This window comes from Mugil cephalus, chromosome 1 (assembly GCF_022458985.1).
Source record: "Mugil cephalus isolate CIBA_MC_2020 chromosome 1, CIBA_Mcephalus_1.1, whole genome shotgun sequence".
NCBI classification, from domain to species: Eukaryota; Metazoa; Chordata; class Actinopteri; order Mugiliformes; family Mugilidae; genus Mugil; species Mugil cephalus.
The window spans coordinates 49,103,967-49,124,355 of record NC_061770.1 but is presented as its reverse complement, the minus strand read 5'-3'; the positions used below and the strand labels follow the sequence as shown (position 1 = coordinate 49,124,355).

The following is a 20,389-nucleotide window of genomic DNA, read 5'->3' as shown; positions in this document are numbered from 1 at the left end:
CTGGAGTCTTGCACATAGACTGTGGATTAATCCTAATCAGCTTCAAGCCTGTTGACACAATAACAAAGAGTCTGATGGTGTCACTGTTAAAGCATCGGATCAGGAAGTCTACTTTAAACTCTGCAAGCATCACTTTACATGTCATAGCTCAACAACCAGACACAACTGCAGTAGTTAGATGGTTGTGTTTGACACTTGAGTGTGAACATATGAGAAATATGGGCAGGAGGACACTGGTCAATTCATTGAATACAAAGTACAGCAAGTTTACTTCATTTTAAAAATGTCTGTTGCAAAATAGACTTGTCTCAGTTGGAACAAATACATCCTCACTGTAGGGCTACGGTCAATCTATTCAAATCATCTAAATGTATTCACATGTGACTTGAGTAGGATGATGGGTCATTTTTGGTGGTAATTGGAATCTTGGATATGTCAAGGATTAGCAAAAAAATTTATTTGATTGCATCATTATTTTTTCAGATTAAAATGTTTGACCCCTCTGGTAAAAAACAGCACATACACACACACAGGCACACTTGGGGTCCCTGGTAATCACATGGTTCCATTATATCAATGGGAAATTTACAAGAATTTCTTGTATTGACCTACAATGAGAAAATGGTTGAATCTGATCAAATACAGTAAAAATGTCAAATATCACTAGTTTTCTTCTAAATGAAATGCTAACATTACAGAATGCATAGTTTTCTCCTGCAGTGGCAGACAGATTAAAAGATGTAGTTATAATCGAAGTCTATGGAGCATTTTTGACCAGGAAGGTGTCCAGAGGGAAAATCTGACACTACATAAAAATACTAATGGAATCAAATCAAGTTTATTACTAATCTTTGACATATCCAAGACTCTAATTACCACCAAAGTCCCATCCAACTACTGTTTATTTTATGGGAAATAATTCAGTTTTTGTTATTTTTTTAAAAAAAAGAAAGAAAAAAAAAGTTTAAAACTGTGTATTTTCAGACATTTAAAGAGTTATAATCCTGAAAATTATAGAAATTTTAGTTGTTTTGAGCAGGTCTGGAGTTGTTTAACTGATTCATGAAAACAATTAAGTATGAGGATTTTATGACAGTTTCTTTATGTGTGTACATTTTTCACATGAAGGTGTCCAGAGGGGTCAAAATTCATCACGAGAGTATAAATGACATCTGAGAGTAAAAGACACTGGATTTCAAAAATTTGGCTAAAGAGAAGAGTTCCTGCAGAAATTATTGAAACAGAGCCAAAATGATCACCAAATGGAAAAAAAAAAGAAAGGAAATGAAAAAAATGTACAAAACTGCCCAAAGAGGACATAAGGGTTAAATATGCAACACTGCACGAGGCATGTGAAGAATCTGTGTAGAGTATAAAGTGTTAATCTACAGTCATTCATCTAAATGGGTCAGAGACATTCACACTGGATTAGTTTTAATCACAGGACCTGTGTGTTACCAGAAAATTACAGACATGGACGATTCACACGGGACTCACAGACGACCTCCAACATTCTTACAAATTACTAGAGGTCCCAGATAAAACTAGTCCCGTGTAAATAGGCAGTTATCTTCTTCTGTATATGTGCACCTTGTTGCCTCTTATGTCATTGATGTTTGAAAATATGCTCAACTGACTGAAATCAGAGAAACTGTCAGGCGGGAGTCAGTGTTATTATTTTTCATACTGTATGTTTGTTCTGATCATTTGAGATTCATTAAACATGAACATGATAAAAAATGTGATAAACTAATCCAGTGCCAATCAGCATCTCTGTGATGGAGGCTTTTGTTTGATTCCTGTCTTTTTCTGTCTCTTGTCACTTAAGAATCACCATGTTCTGTAAATCAAAGTGTGGACAGATGTTAGGGAGCACAGTGGAGACGTCTCTGACCCATTCACCCGTCTAGACGGATGAAATCATTAAGTCAGACATTCAGGTGTTTATCTGAAATGGGTGGTAGGTGGAGAAAAGCTGCATGGAGGGCTTCGTCTCCCCCCAATTAGGGCCTACATGGATGACATGACGACTGTGACGTCTACTGCTCCATGTACTAGCAGACTGCTGGATATGTTAAACAGGAGCTTGCAGTGGGTTAGGATGAAGGTGAAGCCGAGTAAGTCTAGGAGTATCTCAGTTGTTAAAGGAAAGGTCGTAGATAAGAAGTTTGTCATTAATGAGGAGGTGATTCCCACAGTGCTAGAGAAGACAGTGAAGAGTCTGGGAAGGTGGTATGACACAAGTCTCAGCGATGCAGCACAGTTTGAGAGATTGAGACAAGAAATGATTGAAGGCATTTCAAACATAGACCGGTCAGGGCTCCCAGTAAAGCTGAGGTTATGGTGCATGCAATTTGGGTTATTGCCCCGACTAATGTGGCCACTGACAGTATATGAGGTCCCTCTGACAAAGATTGAGAAGCTTGAAAGGATGATTCATTCATCAATTAGGAGATGGCTTGGTGTCCCACGCTGCTTAAGCGGTGCAGCCTTGTATGGGAAAGGCCAGACTAAGGCTAGACTATGCTAAGGCTAGACTCTAGATGACTCTTACTCAGTCAAAAGATCCAGTAGTCAGGCGGACAGCCCCCACGGTTAAAACAGGGAGGAAGTGGAATCTGAGAGATGTGGTTCAGGAAGCACAGGCTGCCCTCAGGCTTAGGGATATCATAGGTCATTTACAGCAAGGACATTGAGGCCTGGGACTGTGTGCAGGGAAACCTCTGTGGAGCAAGGGATCCGCAGAGGAAAAGAGGAAGATGGTAGTGGAGGAAATTCATAGGCAAGAGGAAGCAATGAGAAGCACTAAGGCAGTGTCGCAGGCTAAGCAATGCAGTGGTTGAACTGGGAGAGTGTAGAGAAAAGGAAGGTGTCGTGGAGAGAGCTGTGGAGCATGGAGGCTGGTAGGACTAGATTTATGATAGAGGCTATTTATGATGTGCTGCCATCCCCCCAGAACCCAAACCAGTGGTTAAAAGTTTCAAAAGCTAGTGAGGCGGGATGCTAGCATGCCCACCCCAAGGATTTGTTCAGTCGCTTTATTAGAGTGTATACTACAGCGGCAACGTCTCCAGACCAGCAAACACAAATCCACTAACATCCCACAAGGTCAATCTGAAACTAATGTTGTCACGAAGGCGGTCTTATCGCTATCATCATCTCCAACATAAGCCCAATGAGAATAGTATATACCTCTGGCGAGTCTACAACCCGACCACGCTTCTCTGAAAGGAAAAACACGAGATCTGAAGCGAACATATACTAAAATTTACCGCTATAACGAATATCTCTGCATCAAATAAGGAAAATACAAAAGCATTATTTATGCTTTGTTTGGGAGGGAGATAAGGGGGACCCCACTGAAAACCCCAACGATGTCCCGCACATACTGCCTGCTAACAGTTGTTGGAGCAAGGAATCACCTTGTTAGCAAGCTGGGTTTGTAGTTTATCTCAACTTCGTGGTTTAGTAGGGGCTCTCACTACTATACAATATCCCACCTACGCCGCAATAGCGGCGACGCCGCCGGGGTTGGGGGGTTGGGTGTGTGGGGATGTTAGCTACTTGTGTTGGTGTGTGCACATAACATTCAATCCAAAATAATGTCAGAAATAAACTGATAAAAGGAATTAATGATCATTTTATGTAATATGAAATGAGATTTGAAATAAAAACTATTAAATGACCATCATGAAGACTGATGTACCTTAAAATACTACTCCCTTTATAAAAACCTACTCTAGTAATTCCAAACACACAAGCGTTAAACCTCCTCCTCTATATATCCCCGTACAGAAGATGACCGGATCACTACACACCTATTGCTTCCGTGGAGAGCTTTCCAGAAGAAGCCAGGCTGAAGTAAATGTGGTCTTTCCATACTGTACTGCCAAACCGCGGTCTCATGTAGCCCTCTCATTGTCAGTATTTTTAATATGAAGATAAACACAAACCGAGGGAAAAACCACCGGCTAATTTACCTAGAGCAGAGTCAGGTCATAAAGTCAGGGTGGTGAATGAGAAAATACTCAAAAAGTGAAGCTAAATTTTTTCCCTGGTTGATGTTAATTTACAATTTGTTTTTTAAAAAATAATCGAAAATATGAAAATATTATCTTTTCTAACAATTTCTCTTGGTACAAACACGTGGGGAATGAACCCCTCAAAAAATATTTATAACATATCTAATACTATTCACCTATCTAAGTCTTTTTTTTTTTTTTTATGTCTTTAAAATAAACCCCAGATTTTGCCGACGTAGCATGTATACTTATTGTGAACGTGAGTTTGACTGGGAGATTATCTGTTGCGGTTGTTACATTAGTAATGAGACCTATCTGCAGTCAGGGTATCTTCATGTTTACCATTCAACTGATAGCTCCGTAGATTCCGGCAGGCGGGGGAAAATAAATTTTCCACTGGTAAATAGTAAATAGTAAATGGTGAATGGTCTTCTTTCTAAACCTATGCTGGTGCTCAAAGCAAGTCAGGGACACATAATGTATTAATACGATAATAATAAACAAGTAAAAACTTAAAATAATCTTAAACTCTAACATCTACCACATAATAGGAAGAGGAATGATAGCGGTTCGCCTATCACACACAGATTCACACGACACAGAACAACGCAAAATGAGAGCAATGGAGGGCTCAGTGGGGGTTGTTGCTTAAGAACTTCAGCTTGTGGCCATTCTGGGGATCGAACCTGCCAGATAAACTACCTACTGAGCCACAGTCCACCACTTGTTATCCTCCCACCAGCACCAAATCATCATCACAGTTTTATGTTATTTTTCTGTCCTTCAAAGTCATCCTCATAAATCAACTCATTAGCTGCATTAAATGCAAAAAACATCAAAAACCATACGCACATACATCCATAAAAATAAAGACAAATTAAAAAACAAAACCACTTGTTTTTTTTTGTTTTTTACACCTAAACGTGTCCTAAATAAGAAGTGTAACTGCAAAAAAAGTCAGAAATAAACTGAATACAATGAATAATGATCATTTTATGTAATATGAATGAGATTTGATAAAAATCCAAAAATTAAATAAAAATTATTAATACTGACCATCATGAAGAATGATGTACCTTAAATACATACTCCTTTATAAATACATAAATACAAGAGTTAAACTTACATACAGTTGATTCTTCTCTCCTTGCTTCAGTGTGATTCCTGTTGAAGAACTGGGCTGAAGTAAATGTGTCCTTTCTGGGTCTGATACAGAGGTCTCTTGTAGCCCTTCCTCAGTGTCTGTATTTGAATATGATGATAAACACAAACAGGGAAACACCGGCTAATTTAGAACAACCTAGAGCATTGTCAGTGCTAAGGTCAGTGTGGTATATGAAGGAAATAACTCACTATATGAAATATATATTCCTGGTGAAAAAGTTTACGTTTATCCCTTTAAAAATAATCCTAAATGTGAATTATTTTCTATTCTAAAACACATTATAAATGTGCTTGTTAAAACATGTCATTATTTAAGTTCAGCTCTTTCACATACGTAACTTGATTGTCTTAATTTAGTCACATCATTTTGTTTGATGTTTGTTTGGTGTAAATATCACATAGACTGCTGCTTCCAAGTATTTGAACCACATGCTGGGACATTGTGGCGTGTGAGAGAGAAACTGAGTGAGTTTTTTCTTTCTTCTTTTTTTTCTGATTTTCTATGGATGTCCGATTATATCGGCCAATTGATAATATCGCCCGATATTAGCCTATTTTTTTGTAATTCATCTCTGTTCATAAACGCGCTAATAATTTAAAATAAATTAAAAAAAAATAAAAAAAAAGAATGATTTAAAAATAAATCCCCCCATCCCAAACCGACTGACCAGACACCCCCCACCCGGTTTTCTTTTTTTTGCGCTCACCTGCTGCTGCTTGCGTGCTGTGGGGTCCTGCTGAAACATTTACGCGGCGTAGAAATTAAATGACCCGTTATCAAAACGGCACCCGAGCCAAAACAACATACGACAAGTAGATCTGACCAAAGCAATCTGATTTGGTCAATAAGACATTTAGGACTTGCTCACACACATACAAAAGAAGCAGAGAGCGATGATTCACAAACAAGCAAGGCAGAAAAAGAACAAATAATATTAAGATCAAACAAACTAATCAAAACAACCCGCACCAGGAATAACGCAACCCGCCCCCTCTCCCCAGCCACTCAGCATAACAGCACGGCTGACTTCAACACTAAAAAAATCACTCTAATCACCACCGGCCATTTGCAACATTGGATTCGGTCCTGAAAAATCTATAACCTGGTAACCAAATACTAAAAGGTTTCACTGAAGTCTACTCCAATAAAGTAACACATCGAAATTTACAATTTCAGCTTTCTTCTTGATACATATTCTACCTGGTTAGACTCCCGCCTTGTTACTATACCAGGTGTAACTCGATTTGTGGTGCAACACGTCGGAGATCAACAGATAGTGAAGGCCGCAGAGAAAAATTTCTACAGTGCTAAAGGTGAAATAAATATGGACTGGAAGAGGAATATTCCGTTTAGATAAAAAAACACGATGTTCATAACACGCATGGAAGTTGGAAATCATTCCATCGATCTTTTTCAATACATTTTTGACTGGGTTTGGACTTTTACAACTCTGTGGAATACCTGAACATGTTTTTGGAATCGTCATCTGTTTCCAGTGAGTTTTAATTTCACCAAAAAAATGATACGGCGCAGGCTTCAAAATAAACCTGGTTAAATTAAGGAGGCGAGTCTGTTCCTATGGAAAAATATAATTTTCAGCAGGCATGTTAGTCAATACAAGACTAAAACTAACAAAGCAATTTAATGTTTATATGTGCGCTATTTATTCAGTTTGAATCACTCCAAATCATTCCTTTGTTAACATGTGTCGTGTTTGTTTAATTTTTTGTTTACAAAGTTATTTAATTTTTTTGTTTTGTTTTTTTATTTTTAGGCTATTTATTTTCTTTTTTTATTGCATATTTAAACCTATTTAAGTTGATGTTGTCCTCTTATATTTTTTAAAAAAATGGCAGGTTCCATAATATTTTGAATTTGTTCAAATGGCATTTTATCACCCTTGTAATTGATATATTTGTTTATTTGCGCGAAAACTGAAACTGAACGAGGCCTCATTTTACTTTTTGATTGTTAAAATGTGTTAATATGTTTAAAATATACAATAGTGGTTGTTTTATGCATTTTTTTTCCTTTAATAATTTATTTTCCACTTTCAAAATTTGTTGTATTCATTATCATTGAATAAAGCATAGACAGTCACAAAGGCTGTACTCTGTTTATTTGAAAGGCTGTAAACTCATCTCAGAGTGTTGGGTCTTAAAAGACCTGTATTGCCCAGCAAATGGAGGAATACCAGTCAATTGGATTGAGGAGGACTAGGGAACGCGGTCAGTGGAATGCTACTGATCTACTGATTCGTCGATATGCGTCACTGACTCGATCATTTCGGCGACACGGTACGATGTCAGCCAGGAAGCACAGGATCAGTTTATTGATTCGTTCTTCCAAATTAAAACCAGTTCACTGCAAGGTCGCGATTCAGTGCCCTCTGTGGTCATTGCCGACCATTGTGTGCCAGACAGACAGAGGCTGATGAAAAACGAATCAACTGAACGCTAATATTTAAAATGGAACTGATTCAGTGAAATCGGTTACAAAGCAGAAAGAACGAAATGGTTCCCATCACCCATCACTCCCTTAACACAGTTTTACTAAATAAAACAGTGTTCCTTTACCACAAAGGAGTCTAACTAGCTGTGCCTATTGTTTTTCCCAGGTATCAAGTCCTTTTATTTCAAAAAATGTCCATCAACTGAATAATGTATTTAATTTGTACGCAATTATTTTTGTTGGTAATTTTTTTGTAATAATTTAGCAATAATAAAAAAATCGTAGAAAATTGCTGAACCAGAGTGTAGCTCTAAGTGTGGCTAACAGGGTTGCTCTGCTCAACTAACACTTAGTCCCCTGGTGAAAAACAACACAACAACAACAAAAAAAAAAAAAACAAACAAAGTCTTCCCTCTGCAATAATATCGGTATACCCATATCGGTTTGATATTTGGGATCATCGGAAATTAAGAATTTGGACAATATCGGACTTTCGGATATCACAAAAAGTCAATATCAGACATCCCTAAATATGTCCCTTAATGTCAATTGTGGTGTTAAAATCTGGCTTCAATTTCTTTGTTAGAGGTTTGCGTCTGCTATCCGCGGCCAGTTACCACTCAGGGGGACACAATTGTAAATGGAAATGTAGATTATTTAAAAAGGCTCATGTGGGAACTGGCAGTATACTTTCCTGTGCAGCGTGGAGTACACTGCAAACAGGGTTGTGGGGAAAAGGTCGGACATTGCATCGAAAAATTCTATTCGGCCAGCAGGAAGAACGGTGCGGTGACATGGGTGTCCTGGAACCAGCGGAGCCAAAGGTGAGCCGCGTCATGGAGACCAGTCAATCATGGAGAATGGTATGTTTGTTTAATCAAACATCCCACAACCACAAGTAGTACTTATCTGATGGAGTCGCCTCATCTGTTCATAACCGATGAGTTTTCTCAGAGGAGAAAGTGTCCAGCGACCCGGAAAGTTTCCCTGATTAAGAAGAATCCCTGTCTGGGGTGGCCGGTCAATTACTGATACATGTAGTAGTCATCAACAGGAGGCAACTTTATCTGATACTTTAAACGAACCTGGGACCGAGGGGCCAGCTCAATCCATGTGTTTCACATGTTAAAGTAGATAGTTTAAGACCACAGTGATGTCTGCAGCATCATTGGTATAGAAGAATGGCGCTCTAGGTCAGTGTGGTTGAGGTGCTGAGGGACAACACCGTGACGTCGGTAGCCGCCGAAGTCAAGGACCCGGTTCACAGGAGGCTCTGAGCGATATTGTCCTGGTGTAAATGGTGAGCGGATGAGGAGAGTTTTATGTTATGGGACTGTTCTACAGGGGTTACCCAACCCCTCGTGTATTACAATGATAAGTGGCAGATTGTTGGAATGTCTCCAGTAGGAAGCTCCTGCAATACAGTTTATGCTATAGAGTTCCATGCACAAACTGTCATCCTACAAAGGTCTGGTTATTTTCACACAAACAAAAGTGATGAGGAGGTGGCAGTAGTGGGGTAGGGGAAGGTGAGGGGGGGGGTCCACGAAACGAGGAAAGAAACAGGTCAAAGAGGCGTGTGAAGAACAGATGCATAACACTGGTGATCAGGTGAGGAAGTCAACCAAAGTCCAGTTGGTGAAACAAGTCAGGTTGAGCAAAGTGTTGAACAGGGCGCGAGCGAGGTGAGGAGGAACTGAGCATGGAGGAGCCAGCAAACAACAAAACCAGCTCACAAACGATAGGAGGAAAACAAAAGAACAGAGCACATTTTAAATAGAGAGGCAGAAACGGGTAAAGTGGGGGTGGAACAGAGGGAGGAGACGGGTACAGATGAGAACACTATGGAAGTGGGGAGTGAGGAGGAGTGTGTGTCAGAACAAAATAAGTGAAGTGACCAGAGTAGCAGTCCAGGCAGAGAGAGCTTCACACAGCAGACACCATTCCAATGTTTTCCCCCCTTCAACAGCAGACAAAAAATCAACAAGAAAAAAAAAAAATACTTCCCTGGGATTAGTTTGATGTTCTATACGTCTGCCAGACTCTCCCATGTGAGACTAAGAGAGGCAACAAAAAAGAGCACAGATAATGAAACACACTGATGTCAGTTTGGAGGGGGCGAATACAGAAACACACAGTGTGGAGTTTATTAAAGCCTTCTGGGACATTCCCATGCAACAGTACATGTTAGATGTGTATGAACTGAAAGTCTGGCCCTCTGGTTCCATACCAGAGTCCTGGCAGCAGAGCTGTACCCTTAACACTCTCACACATCCCCAGAAAGGAAACTTACAAGACATTAAAAACATAACTGGCGCCTGGCAACCATCTGCTATATATGGATTTAGCAACATAACTTCCCAAGGCCTTGCACCCAGGGCCCAACATGCTGAGGGGCCATGCGACTGCTCGAACTCCAGTGGAAGGATTTTAAATAACGGTGCCGCTCGCCGACCCAACGCTGTGATAACAATCAATCTCTATCTCTTACAAGTGTCCATTTAAATGATGTATGTGTGACCCGTCTACCCATGTTGTTACTGCGAGTGGAAAGAGACTCACAGAGTGTCTTCCAAACCTCTTTTTAACCATTGGTTTTAAGGTACCTCTTTAAACCATGTGAAGAGGGTGATTTATAAATTCAACATGGGTGCTGGCATACAAAAAAAACACAAATAAAGAGAAAAAGTGTCAGTCTTCTAAACTTCCTCTCTAGGAGAATAAAGATGCAGTTTATGTAGGAAACGCAAGGGAAACAAAAACACATGTGGAGAACAAGGGGACGGGAAAACAATAGAGGCCCCAGGTCAGTCCTGGCTCTGTAACATCAGGGCCCAAGACTGTGGCTTGAAACACAAGGTTCTGATAAATACTATTGGAGATTTAGAGACACTTTAAACAGCGCTGGAGCTTCATGAGAACATCATCTGGGTCCATCACTGATAATGAATTTGCAAGATTTGCACAAGATTTTCTGGATCATTTATTTTTAACACGGGACACAAGAACAATGTATATGAATTAAAAGCAAAAAAAAAAAAAAAACCCTTTTTATTTTTTTTAAAAAATTGAACATGCTTGTAAGAAGCTTGTGAGAGCATGTGCAGCTTTGAGAGAGTTTAGGTATTTTCTCCCTAACTTTTGTTCTGTCTTATATATGTGGTTATGTGGTTTTGTTTTATTTATGGGTGTTTGGTTTAGATTTCTTTAGTGAAATTTGTCCACTCTCCGGTTTTTGAATTGTTGACAACTGGGAGTGATTTGCAGTAGATAACTTTCTGTTCTGTCTCCGTCTACTGACTTCAGAAGGAAAAGTGTTTAAAGGGATTTCACTTAAAGACCAGTCATCTGTTAGAACAGTTTAAGCCTCACTCGCTCAGAAATATTAGTAAAAATAAACAGCACTTCTTCATGACGCTGACATTTCAATCAACAGAAAAAAGAATGGGATTCAAAGAACTAAAACCAATGAACAAAACTTACAGACTTTTCATGTCTTTTCTATATTTTTTTGGTTTTGTCATTACATACATTGGGTAAATGGTTCTTCTAACAACTGTGTCCTATGTTTTCAATGTAGATAAGAATGTAGATAACAAACTGAAGTAAATTGAACATTAGAGGCCACTCCATGTTTAAACAGGTTCAGACAAACAACCAATTCACCTATCCATTTAAAGCAAGCCCCAGGAACTGACCATAACATACATGTCATTTATATAGAATATAATATCAGCAAAAGATTTCAAACCATAACATAGTCTCTCCTGTTTTTCCTCTCTTGAAAGCAAATGAGTCAGTGTTGTGAGAGAAGTCTAAACACGTTAAAGAAAAGGAGAAAAGTGAAGAAAAAAAAAAGAAAGGAGGAAGAAACATTCACACTTGAGAATACAAATGGGCTGTTATTTAACAAACCTGGAGTCTTTTCTCAGGTGTTTCAGCATCTGGTTTCTTCTTTCTTCTTTTCTTTCTGCAGAAAACCAGTTCCATGATAATTGTGTTAAACACATCATCACATCTACACATTAACCACTTAACCACTTTAAACATCCACAGTAAAGCTGCACCCACTACTTTAACAAAAACTGACTATAGTGGAAGCTTCTTCTCTTCTTCCTCTCACAATCTGAAGACAAACAACTTTTACACATTTCAGTTGGGATTTCCACAACAATTTCCCCACTGATAGTAACAAGACATAGTTCCACCCATTCAAGACAGATGGAAAGAGAAATGTTTTTAATATACACAACCAACATTCAGATATAATGAAACCTTACCCCACAAAGACAGTTATCCAAGTGAGCATTCCTAGGAGACTTATAGACAAGATGAAAATCAAACTCAGTATCTTTTCTTACCGCACGCTCTGGACAAGACTACTGACCCACTGATGTTCTCCACGACTACCACTGTTTCCATGGCTCCAAGAACCATGTCACAGTCAACAATTCTTTCCCAACCTCTGAATGGCCCAGATCTTAAACGCTGACAAATAAACCCAATTGTTCACCCACTGACCCAGAACCAATCAATATGCAAGGGAGGAAAGAGGAGCAGGGTGTTAAGCGTCACAGAACAGTCCCCTATACCACAAAAAAACCACACAATCAAGGCCCCCCCATACAAAAAACCCAGCGCAGGGCTACCGAAAGAAAAAAAACAAAACTACTTGCCCCTCCCTCCACACACCCGCCCCCCCCAACCGCCGTGCCATTACCCCCCCCCCCCCCACCCCCCCCCCCCACCCCCCCCGCCACCCAACCCCATGCCCCACCCCTCCACCCCCCTCCCCCCCCCCCTTCCCCGCCCTGCGCCGCTGCCCCACTACAAGGACGCGTCAACACCCCACCACGCGAGCCCCCACACGACCCCCCCCCCCCCTCCCCCGCCCCCCCAACTCGCCCTACGCGACCAACCCCCATCAGACATCCCTCCGCCCCTCCCCCCCCCCCCATCCCGCGACCCCCCCGTCCCCGCCCCCCGCGGCCACACGACCCCACCTACACTTGCCTCACCCGCACCCACCCACCCGCACCTCATTCACGCCCAGGCCCCCCTACGTGGTGGGGAGGTGCGTAGGGTGCGTCTTACAGTCTGCCCAGCTCCTCCCCAACCATCCCCCCGCCACTCGCTGCGACACGTAACCCGCCTCTATGGCTCATTCATCATGAACCCAGCTCTCAGCTAGGTGAGGGTTAGTGATGGAGACCAGGTCATTGAAGTTGACTCTTCAGTAAAAAATACATTACAGGCTCTCAATCCAAATCTCATACTTTTCTTTTTTGGCAACCCAGGATCACTTTATCTGTCATACAAAGAAACAGACACAAACACAACATCTTATTGTAGAGAACAACTGGCCCCAATAAGGACTTTCAAGAATATGAAACCAAGTCCCTTCTCATTTAAACATCTATAAATTCTGTTGTGTTGATACATATCCACATATGCTGACAGAATACAAATGTGTTTTTGGGAATAATATTGTACTCCACATTACACTCATCATTGAAAAGAATTTACATGAAGACATGGAGAACTAGATAAAAATGGTGGAATCAGTTTCCAGTTCTGGAGCTAAATGTGGAGATGTTATTTTATCTTCATGGATCTTTAAAAACTCACCATCATAACAGAAGAAAGGTTTTTGGTCAGTACAGTTGGCGTTCTTCCATCTTCCTCCTTCATTCAACATGGTCACTGCACATTTGTCTCCTGGTGACAGAGTCTGATCCCAGTGTCTGAAAGAGGAACTGTTCCCATCTGACCACCTCCAGGTGTCTCTGAACAGGCCGACCCAATAGTATGTGTTAACACTGAGTCCTCCTTTATCTACTTGATGTAACTGGTTGAATCCACTGACCAGGTCTGTGTGATGATCTCTGCAGTATTTCTGAGCATCAATCCAGTTCTTCGTTTCATTAATCAAATGGATCTTTGTGGATCCACTTTCTGTGGAGTAAACACACAAACATCAATCATAATCGTCATCAACCAAATTCTTCTTTATTCAGTGTGAAGTTTTGTGGGGATATTTTTTTTTCTGTGGAGTAAACAAACATACAGTATACCTGACATGTACAGTATATCTTTTGAGAATGATTTACACAAATGTAGCAAGATCATTATTGTCATCATCAACATCTATGACATGGATTACACAAACAAATATTAAAGATCACCTGATTTATTTTTCTGTTGGTAGCAGCACAAAGTTGATGTTTTATTTCTTAGACTCTGTTAGTCTGGTTAATAAATGTCTAATTAAGAGATTTGTGGATAAATGTTATCTATGGGGTTTTAAAAGATTAAATGCTGAATTTATATCCACTCACCATCATAGCAGATGAAAAGAAGTTTGTATTTACAAGACACATCTCTCAGCAGTGCATTATTTATTATAAATCCACAGTTCTCCAGACCACCTAAATCATTTGGTTCACCATTAGCCCATCTTGTTACATCATCTTTAAACTCCACTCCAGGTAGAGACCAGTGCCATGTCCTGTTGACATCTGTTCTGTTGTTCAGTCCAATCCAGGCTTCAGTTTCTCTCCCTGTAGATTCTTCAAGGAGTCTCTTCATGTCTGTCATGTTAGACACTGTGGCCAGATCAGTGTAATGTTCTCTGCAGTACTCCTGAGCTTCTGTCCAGGTCTTTGTATCTTCAATATAGTGGTACTGGTAGAGTTGACATGTGATGAAGTAACACTGACCTGAGATCAGAGAAAAACACAGACGTAGAGCTGATTGTAAGACAAATTCAATCATTTTTATTGACTGTGTTTCAGCCCAGTTTATTTCCTCCTTAAGTGAAACTCAAAGACCAGGCAGGGACCAAACAAAGCAACAAAGTAGATGTTTGATGTATCTGTTCACTATGTCAAACCACAGTGTGTGTCAGCTGATTGCTAGCAGATTCCTCATCAAGCTGTAATGATTGTGATTGTGAAAGATATATAAAGACATAGAGCAGTAATGGTTGATGTTTGATCTGATTCCACTTACCCATCACAATGGAGCAGACTCCACTGCATCTTTGCTCTGTTTGGATGAAATGATATTTGATTTCAGCTGTTTGTCTCTGTTGGATGAAGCTCAGCATTTAAACACGCCTCATGTCAAGTTGTCAAACGATGCAACACTGGCTCCATTGTACAGTCTTGGTGTTTTCAGGAAGAGGAATACAAAGCAGGTGGAAAATACTAATTCATTCAAAACAGGTCTAAAACTTCCTCCTCCTCTACTATGAAAACAGTGCAACTGACCAACCTTGAACAATCGTTCTACTACTGTAGGTTTTTGTTTGGATAGCAAGAAAAAAAAAAAAAAAAAAAGAGAAGTAAAAAGAGAAAAAAAGAAGATAAGAAAGAAAAAAATCGAAAAGAGAGAAGCACAAGAAACGAAAAAAAACAAGAAAAAACAACGAGAAACACAAAGCAACCCCACACCCCAGCACTTACCTCTATGCATTTCCACAAATCCGCACGGACGCGCCCCCCGCCACCTAGCACGACCCTCCACCGCCCAAGCGGCGCCATGCGTAGCGCACGGTCCCCCCTGCTGCCCTCACGCCCCTCACTTCTCTCTCCCCCCTCTTCGGCACGTTTAATCCGATCGTTAACCCTACACCCGTAGGCCATCCCACACAGGAATCAAAGCAACCAACACACCGCCCGGCTCACCGAGAATACCCGTTAAACAACAGTAAGACAATCCCCAAGCCCAGATGAAACCACCACCCACCGCTACCAAGACCTGAAGTACACCAAAACCCAATATATCTTATGGATACACGGTTAAAGTCAACGGTCACATTAAGTCTAACTTTAAACACGCCAGCATCACTTTACATTTCAAAGTCTCAACAACCATGACACCAACATCATGAAAATGTTTAGAATGGTTGTGTTTATGACACTTGGATTGAGCTCAAAAATTGAGAAAAATGTGCATGGAGGACACTGGTCCATTCATTGAACAACAAAGTACAGCAATAATACTTAACTTCATTTAAAAAATGCTAGTAGTAGACTAGACTTACAACAGTTGAACAAATACATCCTCACTGAGGGCTAGGGCCAATCTATTCAAAACATCTAAAAAGTATCACAATGTTGACCTTACCTCAGAGGAATCTACTATAAAGCCATTGATATGAGTTAAGCCTAAATAAAAATAAAGAAGAAGTGGCACCAAGCCACCGTCTCTGATAGCATATAATAAGGTGTAAAAGAACTTTAATGTTATTATAGCTTTTACATAACAAAGGTTTATATATATCCTGTTACTTCTCCGCTAAGTTTAACCCTTATGCCCTCCTCAAATTTTGAACCCCTCTGGACACCTTCATGGCAAAAATGTACACACATAAAGAAACTATCATAAAATCCTCATACTTCAATATTTTTTCTACTTTTTTTTCATGAATCAGACTTAGACTTAGACTTTAATGATCCATGAGGGAAATTACTTTGTTGCACATAAAAGTAAACACTCATAAAAACCATGAGACAGATAAAATAAATGAGACTAAATTAAAGAAAAAGAAAAATGAATAAGTTTTCTTTGTGATTTTACTTTTGGTTTTGACTTTGGTCTTTTGTGTTTTTTCCTCCTTCAGTGGAGCGATTTTTAGTTGAGGTTTTTTCTTGGTAGAAGTTTTTCTTAGGCCGTGTTTCAGAGCCTGTTTTGTTTTCTTTGCTTTGCATGTTGAACCTGTGCTTTCTTAATAAAGACTGTTATCAAGAATCCTCATCCCTGCATCTGCGTACCTGAAGTCCTTGCCTGTCGTGACAGTTGACCAGTTGCATTAGCACAGCAGCATGGGTCGTGTTGAATGGTGTCCTCCTTGTACTTGTTACTTGTGAGGAGATGGAAAAAAAAAAAACATTCCAAATGGAGCTGTGTCCGCAGCCCGTAGAGTCTTATTCCAGGCACAGAAGTACTGTGGTCCTATGAACCAGATCTCCGATAAGCACTTCTCATAACAAACTCCCTTCAACAACTTCAGACCCCTCAAAACTGCTAAAACCAAAAGTTTTCTGAATTTTATAAACCCTTTAATGGCCACAGTGAATATACAAAGTTTTATTTAATTTATATTTATAACAAAAAGACAAAATTATTGATTTTCATAAAAATAAAGAGTAGGATGATGGTCATTTTTGGTGGTAATGAGTACGACTCATGGAATATATCAAGGATTAAACAAAAAAAATTGATTTGAAATTGCATCAATCATTAATTTTTCAGATTAAAAGTTCGACCTCCCTCTGGTAAAAAAAAACAGCACAACCACACACGCAGGCAAACTTCCTGACCCTGTTTAATCACATGGTTTCCATTAAATCAATGGAAAATTACAGAATTTCTTATATTGACCTACAATGAGAAAATGGTTGAATCTGATCAAATACAGTAAAAATGTCAAATATCACTAGTTTTCTTCTAAATGAAATGCTAACATTACAGAATGCATAGTTTTCTCCTGCAGTGGCCGCCAGATTAAAAATGTAGTTATAATGGAAGTCTATGGAGCATTTTTGACCAGGAAGGTGTCCAGAGGGAGAATCTGACACGACATAAAAATACTAATGCAATCAAATCAAGTTTATTACTAATCTTTGACATATCCAAGACTCTAATTACCACCAAAGTCCCATCCACCTACTGTTTATTTTATGGAAAATAATTCAGTTTTTGTTATTTTTTGTAAAAAAAAAAGTTTAAAACTGTGTATTTTCAGACAGGCATTTAAAGAGTTAAAATCCTGAAAATTATTGAAATCTTGGTTGTTTTGAGCAGGTCTGGAGTTGTTTAACTGATTCATGAAAACAATTAAGTATGAGGATTTTATGACAGATTCTTTATGTGTGTACATTTTTGCCACAAAGGTGTCCAGAGGGGTCAAAATTCATCACAAGAGTATAAATGACATGTGAGAGTAAACACTGGATTAGTTTCATCACAGGACCTCTGTGTTACCAGAAAATTACAGACATGGACGATTCACACGGGACTCACAGACGACCTCCAACAGTCTTATAAATTACTAGAGGTCCCAGATAAAACTAGTCCTGTGTAAATACGCAGTTATCTTTTTCTGTATATGTGCACCTTGTTGCCTCTTATGTCATTGATGTTTGAAAATATGCTCAACTGACTGAAATCAGAGAAACTGTCAGGCGGGAGTCAGTGTTATTATTTTTCATACTGTATGTGTGTTCTGATCATTTGAGCATCATTAAACATGAACATGATAAAAAATGTGATAAACTAATCCAGTGCCAATCAGCATCTCTGTGATGGAGGCTTTTGTTTGATTCGTGTCTTTTTCTGTCTCTTGTCACTTAAGAGTCATGATGTTCTGTAAATCAAAGTGTGGACAGATGTTAGGGAGCACAGTGGAGACGTCTCTGACCCATTCACCCGTCTAGACGGATGAAATCATTAAGTCAGACATTCAGGTGTTTATCTGAAATGGGTGGTAGGTGGAGAAAAGCTGCATGGAGGGCTTCGTCTCCCCCCAATTAGGGCCTACATGGATGACATGACGACTGTGACGTCTACTGCTCCATGTACTAGCAGACTGCTGGATATTGTTAAAACAGCAACTTCCAGTGGGTTAGGATGAAGGTGAAGCCGAGTAAGTCTAGGAGTATCTCAGTTGTTAAAGGAAAGGTCGTAGATAAGAAGTTTGTCATTAATGAGGAGGTGATTCCCACAGTGCTAGAGAAGACAGTGAAGAGTCTGGGAAGGTGGTATGACGCAAGTCTCAGCGATGCAGCACAGTTTGAGAGATTGAGACAAGAAATGATTCAAGGCATTTCAAACATAGACCGGTCAGGGCTCCCAGGAAAGCTGAGATTATGGTGCATGCAATTTGGGTTATTGCCCCGACTAATGTGGCCACTGACAGTATATGAGGTCCCTCTGACAAAGGTTGAGAAGCTTGAAAGGATGATTCATTCATCAATTAGGAGATGTCTTGGTGTCCCATGCTGCTTAAGCGGTGCAGCCTTGTATGGGAAAGGCCAGACTAAGGCTAGACTATGCTAAGGCTAGACTGTAGATGACTCTTACTCAGTCAAAAGATCCAGTAGTCAGGCGGACAGCCCCCACGATTAAAACAGGGAGGAAGTGGAATCTGAGAGATGTGGTTCAGGAAGCACAGGCTGCCCTCAGGCTTAGAGATATCATAGGTCATGTACAGCAAGGACATTGAGGCCTGGGACTGTGTGCAGGGAAACCTCTGTGGAGCAAGGCATCCGCAGTAGAAAAGAGGAAGATGGTAGTGGAGGAAATTCATAGACAAGAGGAAGCAATGAGATGCACTAAGGCAGTGTCGCAGGCTAAGCAATGCAGTGGTTGAACTGGGAGAGTGTAGAGAAAAGGAAGGTGTCGTGGAGAGAGCTGTGGAGCATGGAGGCTAGTAGGACTAGATTTATGATAGAGGCTATTTATGATGTGCTGCCATCCCCCCAGAACCCAAACCAGTGGTTAGAGGAGGATGCTGCCTGCCCACTTTGTTCTTGTGTATGTACGCTCAGCCACATTCTGACAGGTTGTAGGGTTAGCTTCTCCCAAGGGAGATATACCTGGCGTCACCACCACGTTCTGAAATTCTTAGCAGCAGCAATTAAGGAAAAACGCATTGAAGCAAATTCCTCATCTGCTAGAAAGGAGAATAAGTATATTATGTTTGTTTGGGAGGGAGATCAGGCCCACTTGAAAACCCCAATGATGTCCCGCACACTGCTTACTGTTGTTGGCTAGGCTTGTTAGCTGTTTCATGTGTGTTACTTCTGATCTTGGCAGAGGGGAGGGATGCTGATTGAAGGATAGTCACATGTCCCATCATTTCTTATGTACTACTGGGGGCTAGGCTAATTAGCTGGTGTTTTCTAGTATTTTACTTCAATGGCTAGGCTAATTAGCTAGGGTCTGGTAGTGTTTTATTTCTGATCCTAGCAGAAGGGAGCGGTGTTGGTTGAAAGTGGTTGTCCCACCACCTCTCATTACCTCCTGCTGTGGACTAAAAACTGACTGAAACTCATCCTGAATCTGTACAGTTGAAGGAAGCTGCAGACTCTGTTGATAACTCTCTGTACATTCATTAACTCATGTTACACTGTCAAACTTCCATACTCCTTTATAAATACATAAATACAAGAGTTAAACTTACATACAGTTGATTCCTCTCTCCTTGCTTCAGTGTGATGTCCTGTTGAAGACTGGGCTGAAGTAAATGTGTCTTTCTGTCTGATACAGAGGTCTCTTGTAGCCCTCTCAGTGTCTGTATTTGAATATGAAGATGAAAACAAAGAGGGAAAACATGAGCTAATTTACCTAGAGCAGTGTCAGTTGAAAACGTCAGGCTGGTGAATGAGGAAATAACTCAATATGTGAACTATATTTTCCTGGTGGAAAAGTTACGTTTCTTTTATATTATTACTTAAATAATTCTGTGTTATTATAGAAATGTGATATTTCTAACAGATTTGTTTAAACATGTCATTATTTAAGTTCAACTTGATTGTCTTAATTTAGTCACATCATTTGTTTGTTTGGTGTAAATATCACATAGACTGCTGCTTCAAAGTAACAGAGTAGTTAACCAGGGCAGGACAGTCCTAATCCTTTAAGACCCAGAAGGGACACATCCCATCCAACAACCAATAACCTGTCTCTGCATAACATTGAAGACCCTGTCAGACGTCACTGCTGCTAAGATGAGTAAGAATGT

The 20,389-nt window shown here is 40.1% G+C and overlaps 1 protein-coding gene across 1 annotated transcript in view; it reads right to left on the bottom strand.

The window, feature by feature from the left end:
- Positions 1–8,777: 8,777 nt before the first annotated feature.
- Positions 8,778–20,389, bottom strand: part of LOC125013366 (macrophage mannose receptor 1-like) — a 28,335-nt gene continuing 16,723 nt past the window's right edge. Inside the window, exons 2-4 of the mRNA XM_047594026.1 lie at positions 13,977–14,357; positions 13,267–13,593; positions 8,778–8,926 (exon numbers count right to left, since the gene is read on the bottom strand). Of these exons, the coding sequence (XP_047449982.1) occupies positions 8,778–8,926; positions 13,267–13,593; positions 13,977–14,357 (857 nt within the window). The remainder of the gene's footprint in view (positions 8,927–13,266; positions 13,594–13,976; positions 14,358–20,389) is intronic.